This window comes from Lithobates pipiens, unplaced genomic scaffold, assembly GCF_037356315.1.
Source record: "Lithobates pipiens isolate NorthernLeopardFrog02 unplaced genomic scaffold, aLitPip1_a1.2 Scaffold_16, whole genome shotgun sequence".
Lineage (NCBI taxonomy): Eukaryota > Metazoa > Chordata > Amphibia > Anura > Ranidae > Lithobates > Lithobates pipiens.
In genome coordinates, this window is record NW_027507748.1 from 427,331,411 (window position 1) to 427,359,092 (window position 27,682).

The 27,682-nt window shown below is 41.1% G+C and overlaps 1 protein-coding gene across 5 annotated transcripts in view; it reads left to right on the top strand.

Annotated features, from left to right (window-relative positions):
* The window catches only part of DMD (dystrophin), a 3,436,004-nt gene that overhangs the window by 1,362,334 nt on the left and 2,045,988 nt on the right, over window positions 1-27,682 (top strand). For all 5 annotated transcript variants that reach the window (XM_077482558.1, XM_077482560.1, XM_077482557.1 and 2 more), the window contains one exon: window positions 27,163-27,404. In XM_077482558.1, the coding sequence (XP_077338684.1) occupies window positions 27,163-27,404 (242 nt within the window). The remainder of the gene's footprint in view (window positions 1-27,162; window positions 27,405-27,682) is intronic.

Here is a 27,682-nt window from a genome sequence, read left to right on the forward strand (position 1 = left end):
ACGCTAAACAAATAAGCATTTTTAAAAACAAGCTAACAGTGGCAACTCCCATATTTTCCTCCGCATACATACACATTGACAACAATCATATGCTGTGATTTACTTTTATTTTTTGCTAGGATCATTGATATCTCGATTAGGACACATGAGATGGAGTGGCTGGTAGTAAATGCGCTGTAGTTTAATAGGAAAATCTCTGTATTATACAAATGTATAGGTTCTTTCCTGGATGTCAATTCATATCAACCATGCATGGTTTTACAACACTGAATGTAGGTTTGATTCAGTTTGCAAATTTGTAGGTGTGATGTAAATGTAGTGGTTGGCAGACATCATCTTCAATTAATACGATTATATGTATTCAAAGCTTTTTTATTACTAGTGACAGAACTCTAGATTTGTATTATCTTCACTCATTAAGGCTGATTTACTATAGTAGAGCATTTTTCTCAGCAGAGTGCAGTTGGATTTGCATAAATACAATTTTGTGCAACAAAAAAAAAAACAACAAAATCCTACTTTTTACAGTTGGATTGGATGCACTAGGTAGATGCAGGTTTTCTTGGCTAGGTGAACCTGTACTTCTTTAGTAAATCATCCTCTATGACTTTTCTTTCTTAGCGTTATCTGTCAAACTTATACAGATTAGCCCCTGTTGACTTTTTTTTTTATTTAAGTTTGGCACTGTCTAAAATATTCAAAATAACTAAAGAAAAACTATCCCACAGGTTATATCAGTGATACCTGTAAACAATGGTAGGCTAAAAATCTGATTTGAAGGAAATATATAACTTTTGACAGTGACTAAAAATGACAATGCAATAAAACTGACAGAGATAATATGTCAGTGATACAAACAGTCTGCCAGAGTTATTATAAAACAAAACTAGGAAAGTCAGCTGTGAAAAACTATATGGAAATTTCAATGCATCAAAGCGTTCAAGGGTTGTGATTAAAACTGTGTATGGGAGATCCAGGCACTCCAACAATTCTACAGTTTGCAAAACAGTTAGATTCCTTAACCACTTTCAGACTGGACCATTTTGCTGGCTTAAGACCAGACCACTTTTTGCGATTCGGCACTGCATCGCTTTAACTGACAATTGCGCGGTCGTGCAACGTGGCTCTCAAACAAAATTTATGTCCTTTTTTTCCCATAAATAGAGCTTTCTTTTGGTGGTATTTGATCACCCCTGCGGTTTTTATTTTTTGCGCTATAAACAAAAATAGAGCGACAATTTTGAAAAAAAATCATTATTTTTTACTTTCTGTTATAAAAAATATCCCCCAAAAATATATAAAAAAACATTTTTTTGCCTCAGTTTAGACCGATTCATATTCTTCTACATATTTTTGGTAAAAAAAATCGCAATAAGCGTTTATTGATTGGTTTGCACAAAAGTTATAGCGTTTACAACATGGGGATAATAATATTTTTTTTTTACTAGTAATGGCAGCGATCAGCAATTTTTATTGTGACTGCCACATTATGGCAGACACATCGGATATTTTTGACACATTTGTGAGACCATTGTAATTTATACAGCAATCAGTGCTATACAAAGGCACTGATTCCTGTGTAAATGACACTGGCAGTGAATGGGTTAACCAGTGGGTGGCAGTGTAGGGGTTAAGTGTTCCTAGGGGCGTGTTACTAACTGTGGGGGGCTGGGCTTTGTGTTAGTGAACACTGATCTCTGCTCCAATCACATGGAGCAGAGGTCAGTGTCGCTTGTTGCTAGGCAGAACAGGGAGATCCTGTTTACAACGGCATCTCCCCATTGAGCCTCCCCGTGAGACGATCGCGGGTATCCACGCGACCGGACTCACGGGGGTCCCGAACGGCATCCGTGCACGCCACCAGAGGCGCGCACGCGATGGCAGGGCGGCATATAGAAATGGACGTACCTGTACGCCAATATGCCTGCCCATGCCATTCTGCCAATGTACATCGTCGTGCGCCGGTCGGGAACTGGTTAAATTAGTAGTAGAACTGTGCCCAGGTTAAAAACATTTAAATTCATATTCCTAATTCGAATAAGCTCCCCGCCTGCAGGCCCCAATGGCCAGGTTTTTCGGAAAGAGGCACTTATCCTTATCAACATGGGGACAAGGTGCTTTGGGGTGGGGGCACAGGGCCCCCCTCCCTCAAAGCCTCTACCCCCCATGTTGAGGACATGTTGCCTGGTACATTTCAGGAGGGGGCTCTTGCTTGTCCCCACCCCCTTTCCTGACCTGCCCGGCTGAGCGCTCAGATAAGGGTCTGGTATGGATTTTGGGGGGACCCCCACACTGTTTTTTTCGCCGTGGGGTTTCCCCTTAAAATCCATACCAGACCAAAAGGCCTAGTATGTTCTTGGAGGGGGAACCCATGTCGTTTTTTTTTTATTTGCTGTGGAGTTCCCTTTCAAGATCATCAGAGCACAAGTCACATGCCAAAGTTTGATCAGTTAATACGGCGATCTGACTTCAGTGATATTCAATGGGCTGAAGTAGGATCAAAGTCGGACCAAAGTAGTACAGGGACTACTTTGAAGTCAGCACAACTTGAAGTCGTACTAATATGAATGGTAGTCATTGGAAATCATGGGGAATGACTTGTCATGCTACTCTGCAGTCCAAAATCAAAGGACAAGTCGTACAAGTGTGAAAGGGGTCTTGAGGATCCGTACATTTATCTTCCTGGGCTAACATTTACATGTGGTTCATGAGTATTTTATATATATATATATATATATATATATATATATATATATATATATATATATATATATATATATATATATATATACAGTGCCTTGCGAAAGTATTCGGCCCCCTTGAACTTTTCAACCTTTTGCCACATTTCAGGCTTCAAATATAAAGATATACAATTTTTATTTTTTGTGAAGAATCACCAACAAGTGGGACACAATTGTGAAGTGGAACAAAATCTATTGGATTTTTGAAACTTTTTTAACTAATAAAAAAATGAAAAGTGGGGCGTGCAAAAGTATTCGGCCCCCTTGCGTTAATATGTTGTAGAGCCACCTTTTGCTGCGATTACAGCTGCAAGTCGCTTGGGGTATGTCTCTATCAGTTTTGCACATCAAGAGACTGAAATTATTGCCCATTCTTCCTTGCAAAACAGCTCGAGCTCAGTGAGGTTGGATGGAGAGCGTTAGTGAACAGCAGTTTTCAGCTCTTTCCACAGATTCTCGATTGGATTCAGGTCTGGACTTTGACTTGGCCATTCGAACACCTGGATACGTTTATTTGTGAACCATTCCTTTGTAGATTTTGCTGTATGTTTGGGATCATTGTCTTGTTGGAAGATAAATCTCCGTCCCAGTTTCAGGCCTTTTGCAGACTCCAACAGGTTTTCATCCAGAATGGTCCTGTATTTGGCTGCATCCATCTTCCCCTCAATTTTAACCATCTTCCCTATCCCTGCTGAAGAAAAGCAGGCCCAAACCATGATGCTGCCACCACCATGTTTGACAGTGGGGATGGTGTGTTGAGAGTGATGAGCTGTGTTGCTTTGTGGGCAAAAAGTTGGATTTTGGTTTCATCTGACCAGAGCACCTTCTTTCACATGTTTGGTGTGTCTCCCAGGTGGCTTGTGGCAAACTTTAGACAAGACTTTTTATGGATATCTTTGAGAAATGGCTTTCTTCTTGCCACTCTTCCATAAAGGCCAGATTTGTGCAGTGTACGACTGATTGTTGTCCTATGGACAGACTCTCCCACCTCAGCTGTAGTTCTCTGCAGTTCATCCAGAGTGATCATGGGCCTCTTGGCTGCATCTCTGATCAGTCTTCTCCTTGTCTGAGCTGAAAGTTTAGAGGGACGGCCAGGTCTTGGTAGATTTGCAGTGGTCTGATACTCCTTCCATTTCAAAATGATCGCTTGCACAGTGCTCCTTGGGATGTTTAAAGCTTGGGAAATATTTTTGTATCCAAATCCGGCTTTAAACTTCTCCACAACAGTATTACGGACCTGCCTGGTGTGTTTCTTGGTCTTCATGATGCTCTCTGCGCTTTCAACAGAACCCTGAGACTATCACAGAGCAGGTGCATTTATACAGAGACTTGATTACACACAGGGGGATTCTATTTATCACCATCAGTCATTTAGGACAACATTGGATCATTCAGAGATCCTCGCTGAACTTCTGGAGTGAGTTTGCTACACTGAAAGGGGCCAAATAATTTTGCACACACCACTTTTCAGTTTTTTATTTGCTAAAAAAGTTTAAAATATCCAAATATCCAATATCCAATAGATTTTGTTTTTTTAAACACATGATGTTGAATACTTCCGAGAAGATCTTGTGATGACTTGCTGGTTAACCAATATTACTTGGTTATCAGAAGCAGTAATTTAATCAGTGAGTTTTGCTGTTTTGCAATGTGTGATTGGCCTTAATGATTGTGCTGAATAGCCAGAACAAAAAATGATGTTTGCTAATGCTGTTATGTGTATATTTTTTATACCCACATTGTTTGCATAACTGCACAATGCTATACTTTGGGGTACCTTGCTTGCCCCTATGATCATTTGTACGATAGACCTCTGTCTGGCTTTATGTGTCGCACAAACACAAGAATCATAGGGAGCACTTCCAGCCCAAAACCTGTTACATGTTCCTGCAAAAGCTTATTAGAATTATGTTCCTATTCATAGCACTCTAACTTTTCTCTGCCAAATGTAGTGCAATTGCAAAGCTTGTACTCCACCTGAGAAAGTGTACAGTGGATAAACAAAGCAACATTTACATTTTTGCATCTACTTTCTGTGCCAATTAGGGCTTAATGGTCACATGAACTTTAATTTAATATTGCTTGACATATAATTTCTTGCCATAGAACTGATGCTAACAACACAAATTCTGTTGACATAGGCCCTAATTTTGCTGAAACCTACAGTGTGCACTTATTAAACTATACAGTTTTTATACCAATATAATGTTGTGCTATCCAAATGTAATCAAATGATAATCATACTAAATCCTAATATTACTGACTGCAGTTAAATATTGCTGGTGAGATATTCCCTTCCTATGTAAAAAATCTAGTGAACATAACAATAAAATCTTATGCAATTAAAATTGCGACCATGACTTCTCGTTCCGGCGCCACATGGAATGACTGTAGTCAGATATAGCTCCCGCCGCCCTCCTCAGATTTACCGCTATTAAGCTGGCGAGACCTTCAGAGCGATCCCCATCCACCACCACTACACAGGAGGCACACATGGACCGCTTTGTGGAGCGATCATACGCACGAGCAGTCACCTTGTTGGCACCCCCGTGGGAGACATGGCTCCAGGCTCAGGCAAAATGGTGGCCACTCCATGCTCGGCGGAATCTCCGCTGCCGCACACAGGCACTGGATCCTGCATCACCAGCAGGCATTGCCCAGGAGGTACTTGCCTTGCTGGGACCCACTCTGGCCGCCAATGTAAATGCTGCGGTGCACAGAGGGCTAGAGTAGCTCCACTTGGAGGTACAGGCACAAGCCCAGAGAATCACCCAGGCGGAGGACAGAATATGGAAAAAATTATTCCGCGCTAGGAAAAAAACACGAAAACAAATATACTAAATGTGAAACAGGCAGCAGCAATAGATGTGATACAACACCAAACAAATATACAGAAACAAAAAACTGCGCCAACCCTACAATAAAAAATGTCAGAAAGTAATAACAAAATAAATAGGCATTGACCTTAAATGATTATAACAATGGAAAAACACCTTAAGTGCATAAAGAACACAGCAATGTGTAAAGTAAAAAAAACATAAATAAAAGTCCATTCAAGGGAAGTTCCTATGTGGATCCAAATAAGCGTTTGTGACACCACGGTGATTAGAAACGATCCAAAAGCTCATAAAAGTGCCCGTCACCGTACAATGAATGTGCTTACCAGAAAATAAGCAATTTGGGCGTTTGTATATAATCGATGGGTCCCATCAAAAGATATCCTCCTTTTTAGTGGGTCAAATCTCCATCTCCCAATAATGCCCTCCAGATATTAATATGCTTCGTGGAGCTCAGTAATTCCCGAAAAAGAAAGGGGCTAACATGGCATGATATCGTTTGAACAATTTATTAAAGAAAAAGGTAGCACACTTACATGTGGATGAGTAAAATACAGCTTGTATAAACAGTAATAAGAAACCGGCCGGTAAAACAGGAGCCCGTCCTCCTCTCAAACAGCGTGGTGGCGTCACTGCGTGCCCTCCCAGACGCGTTTCGTCATACCTGACGTTGTCAATGGGGAACGGGCAGCGCAGTGACGCTCCACCTCATAAAGATACTACAGCGTACCAAGCCTCATTCTGAGATGCAGGGCTGGGTACTAGCACGCCATTGTGAATAATGGCAAATAGCCCTAAAGATACGATCTGTCCACTGCTGGTGATACAAAAGGACTACGATATACTATAGATCGCTGACTTGATGAACATCATGCAGATGCAGCGGATATTCAAAAAATAAATAAAATAAAAATAAAATGGATAAAAAAGGCTTGCACATACTGAAAATGACATTAAGTGCTGGCTCATGAGTGTTAGTGCGCCGCCAGGTGCAAAGTAAGTATTACACCGGCACCGCACCGCATCCCAATATATAAAAACAGGAAAAATCCAAAAATAAAAGGGAATTAACCAAATAGTGGGATAAGTAACATTAAATCATGTAAGGGGATCGGTACAAAGAAAACATGTTAAACCGCATTCGACATATCTAACATGTCTAACCCCTATACATCAATGGTCACTAAAAATATATAGATAGCCAAAAGGAATCACATTGATCAGAGGGTCTGTTGACTATATAATGACCAGAGAAAATGATTATAAAAATATTCCATACGTATGGGTTCACCAAAATAATCACAAGAAATTGTTCATACATCAAAGTCAAACCCTTTAATTGCATAGGAACAATAACTTGAATGGTGACGAAGGTTTTATCAATACGAAAGAAAAAACCACGAATCCGAAATGAAAAGGATATAATAAGATATAAAAAAAAAAAAAAAAAAAAAATTAAAAAATCTAAAATTTAAAATATGTAATGCATAAAATCTGTGCAAAAACAAATTTGTATACATATAATGAAAATATCCTATATCTAGATATCATAGCCCAGTCCAACATCTCAGAACTGGCAAGGCCGCAAAGACTATCATGGTACATATAGAAAATAGATTTGACATACAAAATACATAAAGAATGTATATGTGTCTTACATGAAGCTATCAACCATAATATTGGGAATGAAAAGGGAAATGAATCAGGAATTGTCAATGAAGGCATTGACATCAGTGTCAATATTAAGTCCAAAGGGGATATAAGTTTTGAGGCGATGGACCCAAGACATCTCGAGTTTTGAAATTTCCCTCACTAAAGAGCTGCCCCGCCAATGAGGCTTATATTTGTCAATCCCTAAAAAAAGGGTCTTGGAAGGGTCTTTGTTGTGAAATCTCAAGTAGTGCTTAGACACAGAATGATTTGGGAAACCAATAATAATGTTAGTTATGTGTTCATTAAGTCTGACCTGTAGGGGGCGTTTTGTGCGTCCCACATATTGCAGCCCACAAGGGCATTGCAACATGTAGACCACTCCCGTGGTGACACATGTAATGCATGGTTTGATGATATGATCTAATCCAGTGGCCATACTCCGAAAAGTGGTGGTCCGTCTCTGATTGCAGGAGTTCAGAGAGCAGACCCTACACTTTCCGCATTTGTAAAATCCAGTGAGTTGGTCAAAAAAAACCCTACTCCTGGCGGGAGGGTCAACAACATTGGGTGCTATACGGTTACGTAATGACGGAGCACCTCTGAATACCACTTGAGGTTTCTCACTGATCACATTTTTTAAAGTGGCATCACTACTGACAATGTGCCAGTGTTTATTTATAAGTTTTTTTATACTCTTCTGTTGAAGAGAATAAGTAGTTATAAAAGGGACTTTTCCATGGAAATCATTTATACGTGGACCCCTTTCAACTAACAGGTCATCACGATTAATGTTGGTCACTTCATTGAGGGTTTTGATCAAAAAATCCTGTTGGTATCCCTTTTCCAAAAATCTGGAGGTAAGTATTTCGGCCTGTACATGAAATTCCTCTATTCTGGAGCAATTTCGTCTAAGTCTGATATATTGACTTTTAGGGACTGCTCTAAGCCAGGGAATGTGGTGACAACTGTCGATAGGGATGAATGAATTCCTATCTGTGTCTTTAAAGAATGTCGAAGTAACAAAACGATCCTCTACCACTGAAATATTCAAGTCCAGAAAATTGATTCTTACCTGACTCAACTCGTAACTAAGACTTATGCCCCTTTCGTTGTTGTTCAAGGACTCTAAAAAGTTCCTCAACTCACTCTCTTGGCCATTCCAAAGGAGGAGGATGTCATCTATATACCTAGCCCACAATCCAATCTGGGGTATATTGTGGGCATAGATGACATCCTCCTCCCACTTGGCCATGAAGAGATTGGCCAAGCTAGGGGCATATTTAGCCCCCATAGCTACGCCCATGGTCTGTCTATAAAACTGGCTCCCAAACCAAAAATAGTTATGGGAAGCAGCAAACTGCAGGAGAGACATAAGGAAAGCTACCTGCTGGGTAGAGAGCCTAGGGTCTCTGTCTAAATAGGAATGGACTGCAGCAAAACCTAAGTTATGCGGAATGCTCGTATACAGGGAGGCCACATCTGCCGTGACCATCCATGTATCAGGACCAGCAGACAGGTTTTCTAAAAGGTTGATGACATGTCTCGTATCTTTAACATAGGAGGGAGTCATTTGGACCAAAGGCTGCAGATATGAATCGATATATCTGCCCACCCGGGAAGTAATGGAATCAATACCACTAATGATAGGTCTTCCCGGGGGACAGACGGGACTCTTATGTATTTTAGGTAAGTAGTACAGGATCGGTGTGCGTGGAGCTCTAGGGATCAGGAAATGGCTCTCTTTGTTGTTCAAAAAACCGGCTACCTGCCCTGCCTTAACCAACTTTTGCAATTCCTTAATATAGGTAAGTTTTGGATCAGAGGGTAATTTAATATAAGTATTGGTATCACCCAAAATTCTATTAATTTCTGCCTCATAATCCGCCCGATCCAGCACTACAATAGCACCACCCTTGTCAGCAGGCCTAATGACAAGATCTTTACTCTCACAAAGCGAGTCCAAACCTTCCTGCAATTCTTTTTTCATTTTACATCTCTTCACTTCCAGTGCATCTAAGTCTCTTAAGACAACATCTCTGAAGACACGTAATGCAGCAGGGAGAGTGCCGGGAGGGTTAAAAAGTGAAGCATTAGCCAAGCCTGAATGAACAACCTGTGGAACTGCATTGTTTGATGTATTAAGATTATGTGTGTTGGATGATCCCATCATATATCTTTTAATATTGATCTTCCTCACAAACTTATGTACATCCATATAAGTTTGGAATTTATTTAGTCTAGCTGGGGGTACATACTTCAAACCTTTGTCAAGAATTAGTTGTTCAGACTCTGACAAAGTTTTGGAGCTCAAATTAAAGATGCCCTTACCAATTACATTCTTGGCCTTTTTAATTGTTCGGGCTCTCCTCCCCCCTCTGGTTCCTCTCCTCTTTCTCCCAGTCTTTTTATGCCTTGTGTGGGTTTGTGAAAACCCCAACTGGTAGGTGCATTAAGGCCCAAAGAGCCCTCAGCAAGTTGTTCCTTGGTAGGGACCTGATGGAATTTGGTTCTTAAAGGTTCCTGGACTGGGACAAAAGAGGCTTGCGAGTTACCTTCAGTCACAGGGGTGTTAAGATCGCTTAGTGGAAAGAAGGAGTTCCCAGTGGGAATACCATAATTCCACTCCGAAAATCCTCCCATATCGTAATAAGAAGAGGGGTTATGATCCCAATAATTACCCCCCTGAGAGTTCCACCCATCATAATAATTGTTGGGGGGACCTCTTCCTCTTGTATTTGAATGTTGTACCCAACCTCTCCCACGGGGTGGGTAGTTCATGTTGTGGGGGAGTGTGTATTCACCATTCCCATTCCCATGCCCATTATATGGTCTCGACGTGCCAAAAGGTCTAAATTGGCCCCGAGGGGGAAGTGCACCCCTATTGTTACCCCGTCCTCTCCGGGGGGAAGGGTGTGCATAGTTAGTGTTGTTGGACTGGACTTTGTTCATGGATTGAGGTCGTTTTTGATTAGACGGTTGTGGAGGTGGCCCAGGTTGTGAAACTGTATCTACTGTAGGGCCCACTGTTTGTGTGGAACTCACCTCCATGCATTCCTGTGTGGGACCCACTTCCAACAGTTTTTTTTGCCACTCAAAGACAATATTGTTATTGTAATCAGCTAGATCCCTATTATATTTTTTCTTCTTTTTGGCCCTTTGATCTCTGTCCTCTTTTTCAAGGATTTTTAATAGGTTCTGCGATTTTTCTTGATAATCTATACTTCCTTTGACAGAATATCATCCCTGGAAGATGATACCACTGCACAGTCAGCAGTAATAGCCTGCATGACCGCTGAAAACAGAGAATTGTGGTGCAAATTGGACGATCTGGAAAATTGTTCCAGAATAAACAATTTGCTCATAATTGGACTGCCAGAATCAGTAGTGAACAACCAGCTCACAAATATATGTGCTAAAGTTATTCCTGAACAATTGGGCCTCTGCACACCCTGCACTATCGAACGTGCTCATCGCATTGGTCAGTTCACGCAAAGTCACACCAAACCCAGACAAGTAATTGTCAGGTATCTGAACTACTCCGACAAAAATGGCATTATGCAGGCATTCCACCAAACACGCTCCCTATCAGTGGACGGGGCAAAACTGTTGCTCTGTGCGGACTATTCAATCAAGGTGATGAAACACGTAAAACGTTCTTCCCAACTGCTCAACTTTATACCACAATCAAGTGAAATTCTCTCTGGCATATCCGGCTACCCTGCAAATCCAAACGCGCTCAGGGGAACACCTCACTTTTACTTCACCAGATGAAGCGGATCGATACCTTGCAACAGCCGGCACAGAAATGGACCACACCAGCTCCTCGGAAGGCTCCTCCTCATCGCCGACTACTTCTCCCTCTGCATCCCACAAACAACACCACAGCCCGAGCAAGTCGCCATACAAATGCAATCGCTTTACTCATCAGGCGGATTGTTCCATCAATCTCTGAAAATTGCGATCATAAACAATTAAAAATTGCAATCATATCCAATACTCTCAATGTCAACCTGTGTAGCATACCCACCTCTATATAAACATGTTGCATTCATATGCAACAGAGAAATATGCACTCCTGTGCGATAATTGTGATAAATGTGATAATTGCTGTGACAACCTATAATTTACATAAATCTATATAAAAAAGTGCATCAATATATATGCGATACTCCCAATGTCAACCTGTGTAGCATACACACCCCTATATACACATGTTGCATTCATATGCAACAGAGAAATATACAACCCTGTGCAATAATTGCGAAAAATTTGATAATTGCAGTACCAACCTGTAATTTACATAAATCTATATAAAAGTGCATCAGTATACAATAATCAATATAGAAATAAAGGGAACTTGGCTTGTTACAGAGTGGTGCTCTCATAGCACTTATTAAATGTGAGTACCCTAATATAGGGAATATTGTCCTTTTGAATAAAAGTTTTAAAACGGTAATACACTATACAGTTTCCTCTGTTTTCCATATAAATATTGTTGCAAGCAACCTTCCAAGGATTTGAATGTTGATCATCAACCCAGAGGTGGTTTAAAAGCGTGTTTTGACCAAGCTTAGGTGCAAGGTCACACATTCTAAGGTGAGCACTAGGGATGAGCTTCGAGTTCGAGTCAAACTCATGTTCGATTCGAACATTGCCTGTTCGCCTATGCGGCGAACAGTGAACAATTTGGGGTGTTCGCAGCAAATTCGAAAAGCAACACCCTGTACAAGTCTATGGGAGAAATCTAAAGTGCTAATTTTAAAGGCTAATATGCAAGTAACTGTCCTAAAAAGTGTTTGGGGACCCGGGTCCTGCCCCAGGGGACATGTATCAATGCAAAAAAAGTTTTAAAAACTGCAGTTTTTTTGTGAGCAGTGATTTTAATAATGATTAAAGTGAAACAATAAAAGTGTAATATTCCTTTAAAATTTTGTACCTGGGGGGTGCCTATAGTATGCCTGTAAAGGGGCGCATGTTTCCTGTGCTTAGAACTGTCCCTGCACAAAGTTTAATTTCTGCAGGAAAAAAAGTCATTTAAAATCACTCAAGGCTATAATGAATTGCTGGCTCCCGTAATACAGAGAACACTCATTGAAAGTCATTGATTAAAAAAAAAGCGTGGGATTCCCCCAAATTCAATTACCAGGCCCTTCAGGTCTGGTATGGATACATACCAGACCGTTCAGGTCTGGTATGGATATTAAGGGGAACCCCACATCAAATTTATATTAAAAAAATGACGCGGTTCCCCTTAAAAATCCATACCAGACCCTTTATCTGAGCATGAAACCTGGAAGGCCGCAGGAAAAGAGGGGGGACGAGAGAGTGCCCCCCCTCCTGAACTGTATCAGGCCATATGCCCTCAACATTGGGAGGTTCCCCCAAAGCACCATTTCCCCATGTTGATGAGGACAAGGGCCTCATCCCCCCAACCCTGGCCGGTGGTTATGGAATCTGTGGGTGGGGGGCTTATCAGAATCTGGAAGCCCCCTTTAACAAGAGGACCCCCAGATCCCAGAAGCCTGGCTTCCCCAATGACGTATGGGTGACCCCGCCCCCTCTGATGTAACGCAGGTTTCCATACCAGACCTGAAGGGCCTGGTAATTGAATTTGGGGGAACCCCACACTTTTTTTTTTATCAATGACTTACAATGAGTGTTCTCTGTATTACGGGAGCCGACAATTCATTATAGCCACAAGTGATTTTAAATGACTTTTTTTCCTGCAGAAATTACACTTTGTGCAGGGACAATTCTAAGCACGGGAAACATGTGCCCCTTCACAGGCATACTATACACACCCCCCAGGTACAAAATTTAAAGGAATATTACACTTTTATTTTTTCACTTTAATCATTATTAAAATCACTGCTCCCGAAAAAAACTGCCATTTTTAAAACTTTTTTTTTTGCATTGATACATGTCCCCTGGGGAAGGACCCAGGTCCCCAAACACTTTTTAGGACAGTAACTTGCATATTAGCCTTTAAAATTAGCACTTTCGATTTTGAACGTTTGAGTCCCATAGACTTTAATAGGGTTCCAAAGTTCACACGAAGTTTAGGTCTGTTCGCAGGTTCTGGTGCAAAACGAACTGGGGGGTGTACAGCTCATCCTTAGTGAGCACATACACCAAAGGGGGAGCACAAGAGTGGACACGAGCACCTTATTATTTTATCACCTGTTTTATCACCTGCAATGAGTACCAGAAGACTGGAGTAGTTATGAATGGACTTTATGTTGCGATTTTGTGGACACAGATTAATACATGAATTAGTTTGGCACATGAACACTTTAAACATGGTTGACTTTATTTCTATATTGATTATTGTATATTGATGCACTTTTATATAGATTTATGTAAATTGCAGGTTGTCACTGCAATTATTGCCTTTATCACAATTACCGCACAGGGTTGCATATTTCTCTGTTGCATATGAATGCAATATGTGTACTGTATATAAAGGTGTGTATGCTACACAGGTTGACATTGGGAGTATTACATAGGATTGCAATTTTTAATTGTTTATGATTTTAATCTCATAAGATTTCATTATTATGTTCACTAGATTTTTTACATAGGAATGGGATATCTCACCACCAATATTTAACTGCAGTCAGTAATATAAGGATTTAGTATGATTATCATTTGATTACATTTGGATAGCGCAGCATTATATTGGCATAAATTCTTATTTGGCATGAGCATATGAGACGTGGTCAATGCTAGAAACTGTCCTTTAATTATCATTTGGATTTTCACATGGAAGCTTGCAAGAGTTTGTTTTTCACTTTTATACAGTGCCATGCCAAGTTTTAGGCAGGTGCGAACAAATGCTGTAAAGTAAGAATTATTCCAAAAAATATATATATTTAAATATATTTTATTTTTATCAATTGACAAAATACAAAGTAAGAAAACAGAACAAAAATCAAAATCAAATCAATATGGAATCAAAGGGTGTGACTACTCTTTGACTTCAAACCAGCATCAGTTTTTCTAGGTACACTTGCACAGTTTTTGAAGGAACTTGGCAGGTAAGTTGTTCCAAACATCTTGAAGAACTAACAACAGATCTTCTGTGAATGTAGGCTGCCTCAAATCCTTCTGTCTCTTCATATAATCCCACACAGACTCAATAATTTTGAGATTAGGGCTATGTGGGGGCCACACCATCACTTCCAAGACACCTTGTTCTTCTTTTATTGAAGAATCCCTTTGGCACCAGTGCCTATCAGCCCTTTAAGGGTTTTCTGGGAGGTGGGTTGGGGTCTATGATCATGTGAAATAGTCCTGAGAAAGATGGGTTGGCCCCCACTGAGCCCTGATCTTAAAATCGAGTCTGTCTGGAATTACCTGAATAAACAGAAGGATTTGAGGCAGCCCACATCCACAGAAGAGCTATGGTTAGTTCTGCAAGTTGTTTGAAACAACCTACCTGCCGAATCCCTTCAAAAACGGTATGCAAGTGTACCTAAAAGAATTGATGCTGTTTTGAAGGCAACGTGTTCACATCAAATGTTGATTAGATTTGGCTTTATCTTCTGTTCATTTACTTTCCATTTTATTATTTGATAAAAATAAACTATTAACAGTTCTATCTATAAAAGCATTCTCAATTTTCAGTATTTCACACCTGCTTAAAACTTTTGCACAGCACTGCATACTAATTTGTTATGAAGGGTCCAGAATTGAATTCATTTTATAGCTATCAAAATGTACTTATTTTTTAACATAAATTCCATATTTTTATAATAATGTGTGGGTTTTGCTAGAGAAAGAATTCAGTTTCTGCACAAATCCCGGGTTACCGGTAAGTTTATGAGTTCCACTATTATTTGCTCTTAATCATGCAGCTTATCTGCTCATTAAGCTATTTTTTTTCACTTGCATAAAACTTAATATAACCGTAATATTAAAAATCATATTTTACTTGTGAACTAAATGTACCAGATCCTATGATGCATATCATCATTTAGCACTGAGATATTCAAGCTTTTGCTATGTAAATATCTTAGCCACATGAATACTGAATTAGCCTCTTAAATGAGTGAGTATTAAAATTGAATGTGAGCAAGGGATAATCAAATCTTCCCAACATTTGTTTTAGTTATAGTTTCCATTTAGGTATCATTAATGGTATCATTCTCTGAGTAGCGGCATACAAACGGAGGCCATTCTTCTCCAGTTGCACTGGTTTATGGCAAGTGCTCTTGACAGTTCTGCCTATTCAAGTGCCAATTCTAATGTACTAGGAAGGTATGATTAAGGAATATTTGCACCTAATTTATTATGCAGTTTTGTACAGGGTGCTAAAGATAATTAAATTAATATATGCACTTTAGGTAATGACCCATATCCACTTGGAACAACATGTTTATAAGTTCAATATTTGAACAACAATGTTAAATGCATAATGTAACTGGATTATCCTTGCTTATTTAGCTATGTATTGTTTGGTGCTCTTTGCTAGACTTTCAAAACTCTGTTATAATTCAAAATGGGGTTGGGCATAGACATACTTTAGCACTTTTTGTACTGTTAAAGAGAGCTGGAGGAAAAAAAAAATATATATGCTGAGCATCTGGCTTAGCAAATCAGCTAATCTGCATATTAGCAACGCGTCTAGATTTAGAAACTAGGCAGTTATGTTATTGTGCAAGCTATATAAAATTTGGAATAGATAAGAATTCTTAAAAACCTTAACAACAAAGCATATGCAAAAAACATGATTTATAGTGACTTTGTCATGATTAAAAAAATGAAACTACTGCAGTTAAAAAAGTACAGGCTTACCTGCAGCAGCCTCCAAAACATTGCTCTTATGACTGAATACCAGATCATTCTGACAGACAAAGCACAAACACTTTTACGCATCATCAGAGTTTTCCACTACCTCCTACCCTCTCACATTCATATTGGCTCATTTATATGATAGACAGCCTAATTTTGGGTAAAACTTACCAAGTATGCAAATAAAGTGAAAGGAGTCAAAGCCATGTGGTTGCTTTAACATGCCAACAGGTTATACAATGGCACAGGTGGAATTCCAACTTAGTTTACTTGTTTAGACAGTAGAACAGTAGAAAATTACTTAAACCCCCAAACATTTTATATTGTTTTTTTTATAACACCCTAGAGAATAAAATGGTGGTCATTGCAATACCTTTTTTTACACAGTATTTGCGCAGCGGTCTTACAAACACACTTTTTTGGGGAAAATGCACTTTTTTGAATAAAAAAATAAGACACCAGTAAATTTAGCCCAATTCTTCTTATATTGTGAAAGATAATGTTACGCCGAGTAAATTGATACCCAACATGTCACGCTTCAAAATTGCACCCACTCGTGGAATGGCATAAAACTTTTACCCTCTAAAATCTACATAAGCGACATTTTAAAAATTCTACAGGTTGCATGTTTTGCATTACAGAGGAGTTCTAGGGCTAGAATTATTGCTCTCGCTCTACCAATTGTGGCGATACCTCACATGTGTGGTATGACTACCGTTTTCATATGCTGGTGCTACTCACATATGCGTTTGCTTCTGCGCGCGAGCTCGTCGGGAGGGGGTGTTTTAAAAAAAAAATGTTCTTATTTATTTTACTTGATTTTATTTATTTGTATGCTGTTTAAAAAAAATGGATCACTTTTATTCCTATTACAGGGAATGTAAACATCCCTTGTAATAGAAAAAAGCATGACAGGTACTCTTAAATATGAGATCTGGGGTCAAAAAGTCCTCAGATCTCATATTTGGACTTAAGTGCAACAAAAAAAAATGTAATTTGAAAAAATTACATTGAAAAAATGTGCCTTTAAGAGCAATGGGCGGAAGTGACGTTTTGACGTCGCTTCCGCCCTGCTATGATATAGAGATGGGTGGGGGCCATCTTAGCCTCACTCATCTCCATACCCAGTGGGAAGGACCTGATTACCTCTGCCACTACCGACGGCTCTGATAAGCAGTGGAGGGCATGGAAGAGTGGCGGGGGGTGGCACCTCTCCCCCCGCTGATAACGGTGATCTCACGGTGAACCCACTGCAGAGACCACCATTATCGTACACACGACCGGTGCCTGAAGAGATTGATATCTCAGTTGTGGCAGCAGGTGCTGCCGTTACTGAGATATCCCTCTTCAAAAAATGGACACACATCGTCGTGCGCTGGTCGTAAAGTGGTTAAATACAATGCCTGTATGGTTCCCTTAATCTGCCTGTAAAGTGTCACATCTTAACCATGTATAGAACCTGCTGCAAAAAAATAAATAAAAAAATTCCGTGCAAGCTTTCTACTTTTTGTAAACAATGGCTTGAGGAGCTAGTCGATATAATGAGGCCACAACGTAATGCACTCAGAAGAAGATTAGAAATTTTTTGGATAAGTTCTGGTGTCTGTTTCAAGGACTTTGAATAGAAGTAACAGGTGCGAAATAATTGGGCTTTGGGTGTTGGTGAGGCCTTCACACCATAACCCTTCATGTACTCTTGATGAAAGGAACAAGTGGCTTTGCAGTAAAAAATTGAAATTATATGCACCTGTCAAACAGGTGCGGAAAAATTGGTCCTTGTGTGTTACTTGTGCCCGTGAAACCTATACCAACATTTTTTTTCCAGATAAAATCAACACCCAAAAAGCTAGGCAGCCTAGACAGTCCTGCAGAGATTCCACATCCCAAAAAACACTTAATGTGCGTCATCAGCATCAGGAGCTTGATAACCAGTCAGCAGAGTCTGTGGACAGATACGCTCTTTTTGTTCAATAGATTTTTATTAATATGTTTCATATATAACAGAGATATCTTTCATTGTGATATCTAATACAGGCTGTCGCTATTAGACATGTGCATTCGTTTTCGTCCGAATGCATTTTCGTCCGAATTTCAGCTATTTTCGTTTTCGTTTTGACAAACGATAACGAAAGCACAAAATCCGAAAAACGAAAGATCCGACATAAATAAATGCTTTATTTTCGTTTTCATTGTTACAACAGTTCGATATAGAATAGGAGATTCGACATGACTCTGACAACAATCTGTGTCTATAGAACCTGTGTTCGAATGTGCCTAACCTTACCTCTATTAGTCCAAGATTATATAGAGAAAATATTCGACAGAGAAAAAAGATTTGACAGAGAGAAAAGATTCTGCAAGATACTGTCCTAAAAAGTGTTTGGGGACCCGGGTCCTGCCCCAGGGGACATGGATCAATGCAAAAAAAAGTTTTAAAAACGGCCGTTTTTTCGGGAGCAGTGATTTTAATAATGATTAAAGTGAAACAATAAAAGTGTAATATTCCTTTAAATTTCGTAGGGGGGGGGGTTGTCTATAGTATGCCTGTGAAGGGGCGCATGTTTCCCGTGCTTAGAATTGTCCCTGCACAAAGTGTCATTTATGCAGGAAAAAAAGTCCTTTAAAATCACTCGCAGCTATAATGAATTGTCGGCTCCCGTAATACAGAGAACACTCATTGAAAGTCATTGATAAAAAAAATAAATAAATAAATAAATAAAAAAGCGTGGGGGTCCCCCAAATTCAATTACCAGGCCCTTCAGGTCTGGTATGGATATTAAGGGGAACCCTGCCTCAAATTTAAGAAAAAATTTGACGTGGGGTTCCCCCTAAATATCCATAACCAGACCCTTCAGGTCTGGTATGGATATTAAGGGGAACCCCGCGTCAAATTAAAAAAAAAATTGACGTGGGGTTCCCCCTAAAAATCCATACCAGACCCTTTATCCGAGCACGCAACCTGGCAGGCCGCAGGAAAAGAGGGGGGGACGAGAGAGCGGCCCCCCCTCCCTCCTGAACCGTACCAGGCCACATGCCCTCAACATTGGGAGGATGCTTTGGGGGTCTATGACCCCTCAAAGCACCTTGTCCCCATGTTGATGAAGACAAGGGCCTCATCCCCACAACCCTGGCCGGTGGTTGTGGAGGTCTGCGGGCGGGGGGCTTATCAGAATCTGGAAGCCCCCTTTAACAAGGGGACCCCCAGATCCCGCCCCCCCCCCTGTTTGAAATGGTAAGGGGGTACAAAAGTACCCCTACCATTTCACAAAGAAAGTGTAAAAAATGGTTAAATAAAACAAACACACTTTTGAAAAATTCCTTTATTAAAAATAAAAAAATAAAAAAAAGATTCCAGCGGCGGTAATCCACTCTTGCTATCCAGCGACGGACGGTCATCTCTCCAGCGATGTCTCATCTCATCCAGCGCAGCGAATCCTCCGTCCTTCTTCTGTCTCCGTGGAGGAGACACTGCAAGGATTCCGGCGGCTGACGTTTCTAATATACGGAGGGCGGGGCCACCCGTCACCTGACCCCGCCCCCCTCTGACGCAAGGGGAAACCCGGAGTTCCCTGTGACGTAGGGGTGACCCGCACCCCTCTGATGTAACACAGGCAGGTTTCCGTTACATCAGAGGGGGGCGGGGTCACCCATACGTCACGGGGAACCCCGGGTTTCCCCTTGCGTCAGAGGGGGGCGGGGTCAGGTGACGGGTGGCCCCGCCCTCCGTATATAAGAAACGTCATCCGCCGGAATCCTTGCAGTGTCTCCTCCACGGAGACAGAAGGATGGATCGCTGCGCTGGATGAGATGAGACATCGCTGGAGAGATGACCGTCCGTCGCTGGATAGCAAGAGTGGATTACCGCCGCTGGAATCTTTTTTTTTATTTTTTTATTTTTAATAAAGGAATTTTTCAAAAGTGTGTTTGTTTTATTTAACCATTTTTTTACACTTTCTTTGTGAAATGGTAGGGGTACTTTTGTACCCCCTTACCATTTCAAACAGGGGGGGGCCGGGATCTGGGGGTCCCCTTGTTAAAGGGGGCTTCCAGATTCTGATAAGCCCCCCGCCCGCAGACCTCCACAACCACCAGCCAGGGTTGTGGGGATGAGGCCCTTGTCTTCATCAACATGGGGACAGGGTGCTTTGAGGGGTCACAGACCCCCAAAACATCCTCCCAATGTTGAGGGCATGTGGCCTGGTACGGTTCAGGAGGGAGGGGGGGCCGCTCTCTCGTCCCCCCCTCTTTTCCTGCGGCCTGCCAGGTTGCGTGCTCGGATAAAGGGTCTGGTATGGATTTTTAGGGGGAACCCCACGTCAATTTTTTTTTTAATTTGACGCGGGGTTCCCCTTAATATCCATACCAGACCTGAAGGGTCTGGTTATGGATATTTAGGGGGAACCCCACGTCAAATTTTTTCTTAAATTTGAGGCAGGGTTCCCCTTAATATCCATACCAGACCTGAAGGGCCTGGTAATTGAATTTGGGGGACCCCCACGCTTTTTTTTTAAATGTATTTATTTATTTTTTTATCAATTACTTTCAATGAGTGTTCTCTGTATTACGGAGCCGACAATTCATAATAGCTGCGAGTGATTTTAAAGGACTTTTTTTCCTGCATAAATGACACTTTGTGCAGGGACAATTCTAAGCACGGGAAACATGCGCCCCTTCACAGGCATACTATAGACAACCCCCCCCCCTACGAAATTTAAAGGAATATTACACTTTTATTGTTTCACTTTAATCATTATTAAAATCACTGCTCCCGAAAAAACGTCCGTTTTTAAAACTTTTTTTGCATTGATCCATGTCCCCTGGGGCAGGACCCAGGTCCCCAAACACTTTTTAGGACAGTAACTTGCAAATTAGCCTTTAAAATGAGCACTTTAGATTTTGAACGTTGGAGTCCCATAGACTTTAATAGGGTTCTAAAGTATGCTATATACTAGCTCCGTCGAATCTTCTTTATACATTCGACAGACACCATAAGCCTTCAAAGACAGATTCGACCGGGATTCATGTGGATTTTCGGATGAATGCAATTTTTGAACGAAAAACGAAATAAATAAAAACGAATTTCGGGAGTAACTAAATAAATTAAGTTTTCAGACGAAAACGAAATTCCGAAACGAAATATTTTACTCTGCACATGTCTAGTCGCTATTGAGGATTGCAGGGGAGAGATTTTCATTGTGCAGGCCTGTACTCACTGTGTCTGTGTCCTGGTGAGAAGGATCCATCCGCATCCTTGATTTATCTTGGCTGTGGGAGACCAGAGATGATAGAGAGGAATTGTGGGGAGAAGAGGATGCTAATCCATCCCTCATTTCTTGTGGATTCTCATCAGGGAGATCCGTATATGCTGCGGATGATCTTGCTGTGGCTTTGACAGGGCCATCTTGGCTTCTTCCCTATACCTGGCTGGGCTGGAAGAAGAAGGGAGTGAGCTTTTTCAGGCCCCTCTCCTGGCTTCACTTGTGGGACATCTCTGCAGTGAGTGCCACGGGAATGTGTTGGCTGTCTGGGGGTCTCGATGGGGCTGTTTTCCTGCCTGTTAGCGGTGTTCGTCCAGTGGGCCGTGAGGAGCTCTGAGCTTAGGCTACCATCTCCGTACACGTGCAAGCCACGCCCCTCAGATGTGCTCTTTTGTATGTCACAAAACCTCTGGCAGTTCTGAATGCCAGTTTGGAAAGCACACTGGATGCAGGGCAGCCCAGAAGCTCAATTGCATAGTGGGTAAGTGGGATCTATTCTCATGACCCAGTAATCCAGTGGATCGTCGACTGGAATACTCTCCATGTCAGTTTTTGCCCCTAGATACTCTTCGACTATATGATGAAGATGCTGCCAATGGTATGTGGAAGCTGGCAGCCCTGGATGACAAGGACTAACAAAATGTACCCAGACACTGGAGAAATGCCACCACACCCACGACCAAAGAATGGTTAGAAGAGGCTCACCTCCTCTATAAAATGGAAGAGATAAAGGTGGTAGCCCACTAAACGACTGAAAACTTGAATAATACTTGGCAGCCTTGTATCATTTTCAAGTACTCTAAAACCTATGAATACCTGACGGAGATATAAATCCAGACAATTTTTAGGACTCTGGCATATTATGTCCTTTTCTTTTCACTTTTCATCCTCTTTGGGTCTTTTGCCTTCCTTCTTCCTACCATGACTTTTTGTGCAATCTACAAGTAATTAGAGCACACTTCCGCTTCAGACACTGAAATATGGTCGGCTAACCATATCATACCAGTTTTCTAATTAAAATGGACAGCGCATATGGTTTTCACACTGAGTTTTTTAAAGGTAAGAATATAGCCTTGGTTTTGGATAATTACCATCAAATGAGCTCTAGCGGTGTAACGTGTTTACTCTTTGTTGAACTATGTTCAAACTCTATATACAAAGGTCCAAACTATACGTACACAGGTTATTATGACTGTGCAACTGCTACTTTTCTGATTTTACAATACAAATGTTATTGACAAAAAAATTTGAAATGCATCACCGAGGTGGTCCCCTTCTCCACATAAACTCCTCTTTAAGGTGTCCTCAAGATATTTCATCCCCTGCTCCCTCTGGGGATGGGATGAGTTCAGAGACTTCCCCTTGTAACGTTGGTCAAGGAGGGTTGCCAACCAATGATGATTTCCTTGATGTCATAAATTCTCAGGTCCTTTCGCAGGCTTTGAAAAATAGGGGTGCTTATGAACCGCTAGTTTGCGGAGGCATGAAAAGCAGACTCCACATATGGATTACAGTATCTGGAGCTGCCTCCTCCCAGCCACATACCTTTTCCAAGTCTTCTGGGGATGGGAAACCATCCCTTTAAGATTTGATATATGTCTTCCTCTGCTTTAATGCATCCAAAACTGACAATTCCTCCTTCCTCTCCTCTTGTGTGTTCTGTAGCATTGGAAAAATAGATTCTACATAAAGCGAGTCTTGAGAGGAAGTCCTCCTCTTCCTCTCGCTCCTCTGCGCTGAGTGCACTGTCCATAATGCCACACAGAGTCTGCTCCAGCAAGTACACAATACGTATTGTGTCACTGATGCATGCTTTGTTGTGGTTCACCATCTTTGTTGCCTCCTCAAATGGTGACAGTACAGTGCATGCATCCTTTATCAGCAGCCATTGGCATGGGGAAAAAAGCTGAGCCACCCTGAGCCTGTTGTTGTGCCATACTCACACAGGTACTCATTGAAGACCCTCTGCTGCATGTGAACTTCAGCATTGCCAAAGATGAGTTCCACTTGGTGGGCATGTCACAAATCAGGCAATTTACGAGCAGGTGGCATTCCTCCTGAATTTCAGGCAATCGAACACTGGCTGTGTATGACCACCTGAAATGGCTACAGACTCTTCTGGCCTGCTTTAGAAGAACTTGCAAACCTAGATATCTGTTTTAAGAAATGCTGCTCCACCAAATTGAGGAAATGTGGCAGGCATGGCACATGTGTCAGAGGTCAAACAGGATGTTAGTGCCATTATTGCACTGCACCATTCCTGGCTCAAGCTGGCATGACATGGACTGGTCCGGGCCTGCCCCTGCAGAGCTGAAACAATCTTTGCTCCAGTGTGGCTCCTGTCCCCTAGACAGAACAGCTAAACCACTGCATGGCATTGAATAGCCCCTTGAATGCTTAGGGGGTACTGGTGGTTAATAGGACAATTCATCAGAGGAGGACATGGAGGAGGGGGAGAAGGGGTGGAGAAGGAATGGAGCTGACAAAACTTGCATCATCACCAGCAGCTGTAGGGAGACATGGCGGCAAAACAAGCTCCAGCACTGAGCCCTGTCCTGCATCCTTCCAACTTGCAATCAAAGTTACCCAGTGTGCTTTGAATGAAAAGTAGCATCCCTGACCATGCTTGCTGTACCACATGTCAGCAGTAATGTGGACCTTGCTGCTGGCTGCCTTGTCCAACTATGCCACAACATTGCCTTCCCTGTGATAGTAAAGAGCTGGAATGGCCTTACATGAAAATGAACAGTAACTGGGAACTTTGTTGGTACAGCACATTCTGAAAACTCATGGAAGGGGAAAGTTTCCACTAGACAGCCAGCAGCTTGGACAAGCGGGAATTTAGACAGTGGGTATGTGGGTGGCATGGACTGTACTTTTTTTCACTGCAGCAGCAAAAATGCCTGCTATAAAATTTGCCCACTATGCTCTACAGCTGGTGGTGTGCTGCTGGCAGACATGCTGCATGGACCTGTGATACCCTTCACCTGCATGTTTTGGCCAATCACCGCAATATCTGCTGTGAGAGCCATAATTGGCCAAAGGCCAAACACTATATAAGGCTGCTTACACAGCGGCCGTATGTAGTGTGAGTATGTAGTGTGGAGGAGATTGAGAGAACTTGAACTTGAGCTAGATTAGGCTGGTTAGTTAGTGGCATGCGGGCAGTTTAGTATATATAATATACTAATAAAAAAAATTATATATATGGTGCAACATGGGGACAAGGTACTTTGGGGGACCCCAAATCACCCTCTCCATGTTGGGGGCATGTGGATTGGTATGGTCCGGGGGGTTGCTCGCTTGCTATCCTGTCCTCCAGGCTTCATGCTCAGATAAGGATCTGGTATGGATTTTGGGGGGGAACCTAGGCCAATTTTTTCATCTATATTGCCGGGAGCTGGCAATACATTACATGACATTTTTCCTTTAGAAATGTAATTTTGCTGCGGCATTGTTCTAGACATTGCACAGATGCGCCACTTTATGGGCACGATATTTAAAGGAATATTTAATTTTAATTGTTTCAATTTAAGCATTATTAAAATCACTGCTTTTGAAAACCTTTTTTTTTTTTTTTTTTTTACTTTTTTTGTATTGACACATGTCCCCTGGGGCAGTACCTGGGTCCCCATATACTTTTTATGGCAATAACTTGCATATACGACTTTAAAATTAGCACTTTTGGTTTTTCATGTTTGCCTCCCATCGACTTTAATAGGGTTTGCATGTTCGCTCAAACCTTTTGCCTATTCGTATGTCCTGGTGTGAACCGAACCGAGGGGTGTTCGGCCCATACCTAGCCAGGATATAATAGCACCACAATCTAATGGAATAGGGTGGCTGCTCCCTACTCTTCTATGATGGTTGCCTCTGGAGGACATCCTGCCTCGTTGGGATTGTGCCTTACCCTCCTAAGCTCTTTTGCATCAGTGACCTCATCATTATCATCCCCTCCTTCCTCATCATCACTGGAGACAACTTGACAATACAATGCGGCTGGGGGAATATGACTGCTAATTTGTTGTTTATAATTGTTCCCCCTCTCTATAGGCTTATGTTCCTACCTTCCTCAAGCTCAAAATCAACAGCAGAATCAAGTAATGCCTGTGCATCATCAAGCAGCAAGTGTCTGATGCTGTGTTCAAATAACTCAACTGACTCCTCTATGCATTATGCTGGGGCTATGGTAGGAGTAGTTGTGGACAAGGAGGCAGAATAAGCAATTCTGGCAGCTGCGGTGGACTGCGCACTTTGTTTTATGGATGATTACACATCTTATATCACTAATGCTTGGGTTCAGGAAACAGTTTCACAGGGCTTCAAAATTAAGTTTTGTTTCTTACCTCCTCTTTGACTTCCAATTACGTTCTTTCTGTCTCAGCACTTGTTTGCAGATCCCACTAGCGCCCTCTTGAGTCTTCTGTATCTATATGTCATTGACTCAGCAGAACGGTTTCTAGGATATTTTATTAATTATTATTTTTTTATTTATGTATCATTTGTATGCCTAAAGGGGAGTTTGCTCCCCATCTTGGATCTCAAACCTTTTAGATCTATTCTAGTCAAGAAATTATATAGATATTTCACCAGGTCTGGGTTTGCCTCTTTGCACCAAGAAGACTTTCTGCCTTTGTTGAGATGAAACATATATATGTCCCAATTTTTCCACTGCATTAGCATTTTAATAAATTTATTGTGGGGCCCCTGCACTTGCACTACTATTTTGGCCCTACTCAGTCTCTTGTCTATTCCACCAATGTGCTGGACACAGTTTTATCCCTAGTGCAACCCCTTCATGAGAAACAATCTCTTTCCACTCTTTTCGTATCTTTTGTTAACTTTTTCACTTTTATTTTTCATTTCATTTCATTTTTATATTTTTAAATTAAGATCACTTTTTGCTGGATATTATGCCTTGAAACACAAACATTGATATTTTTTTCATTTGCATGAGGAGGGTCTGGGTGGATCGAAATTTTAGTTTTATTCATGCTTACTTCATTGGAATGTGTTTGCCTTTGTAAGGCTATTATATGTTCTTTTGTTTTTTTTATGTTCTACCAGGCAGATATTCAGGCTTGTTTTAATGCCAGCTTCAGGCATTAGGTCCTTGTGGTGGCTCCTTCAGCTGCAGGCAGGATACAGTTTTCTGTTGTTTCTTGGTTATGATAGCCTTTGTTGCTATGTTGCCCACCCCTTAACTGGACTGAAAAAGTCTTAAGATTTCCAGTGTTTCCCAATGGATGAGAAAGAAAAAAATGTCATGCTCTCGGTACTGCTTGGCTACAAAAGTGAAGCATGGATGTGGACAGGTGATCCTGTGCTGGCTAACTTTTTTTTTTGCCAGTGTTCATTTCTCCTGTAGACAGCAGTATAACCCAAGAGTCTAAAAATGTCTCTGTCCCTCAATGGACTAGAAGGAAAAGATTTTATAGTGAGTGCAAAAATTATTTTTCTATAGGCTATAGTGATTGATTCCGTTGAGAGATGTGATAGGTAAGCTTAGGCACTTTATAGTGACCAATGTGCTAACTTTGCCTTAAATTGTTTATTTTTAACCACATTATGTGCATCAAGGAAGAAGTACTTACAACTAATTTATTGAACCTTATTACATCCATCTCCAACAGCCAGAGTGATGTCTCGTTAAATGTGGATGATGTTTCCAGTAGGTGGGATTTCACCTTTTTGGATAAAATTAGAACTTTCTTTAAGGAATGTCATGAAGAGTTTGCACTGTAAATCTTTAGTTTGTAGAATGGATAGGTTTGTTTTGCTTTCTTATAGAAAATACACTGTTGTTGTCTACATATATCATATAAACATATTTTAAAAATCTGTACAAATTGATTATAATATATATATTTTTTTCCCTAGATGGCCTTAATGCAGACAACATCCAACAATCATCTCAACATTTGAACAGCAGGTGGACAGACTTTTGTCAGTTACTGAGTGAGAGACTTTCTTGGCTGGAATATCAAAATAGCATCATTGCCTTTTACTCCCAGTTACAACGATTGGAACAGACAGCAATTACAGCTGAAAACTGGCTGAAAGCACAAAGTATAACAGCCTCCGAGGCAGAAGCAGTCAAAATGCAGTTACAAAAATGCAAGGTGAGAGAAATTATTTGCTGCTTGCTAAATTCTGTTGCACAAACTTTGCATACTGTGAGTGTCACGCAGGGAATAGACATTAACAAATGGATCATACCAGATAAGTGTGAATAGTTCAAAGCATATTGTTGATAATCAGAAACACAAAACAAAAATTGCCACTCTTGATCTCCTTGTCTAATCCCTAAATTATTACTTTTTCACTTTTAAAAATAAACTACCCTGCTCTCAGGGGTGGTATTCTGTGTAGGCCACATAAGCTGCCCTTTGATGGATTG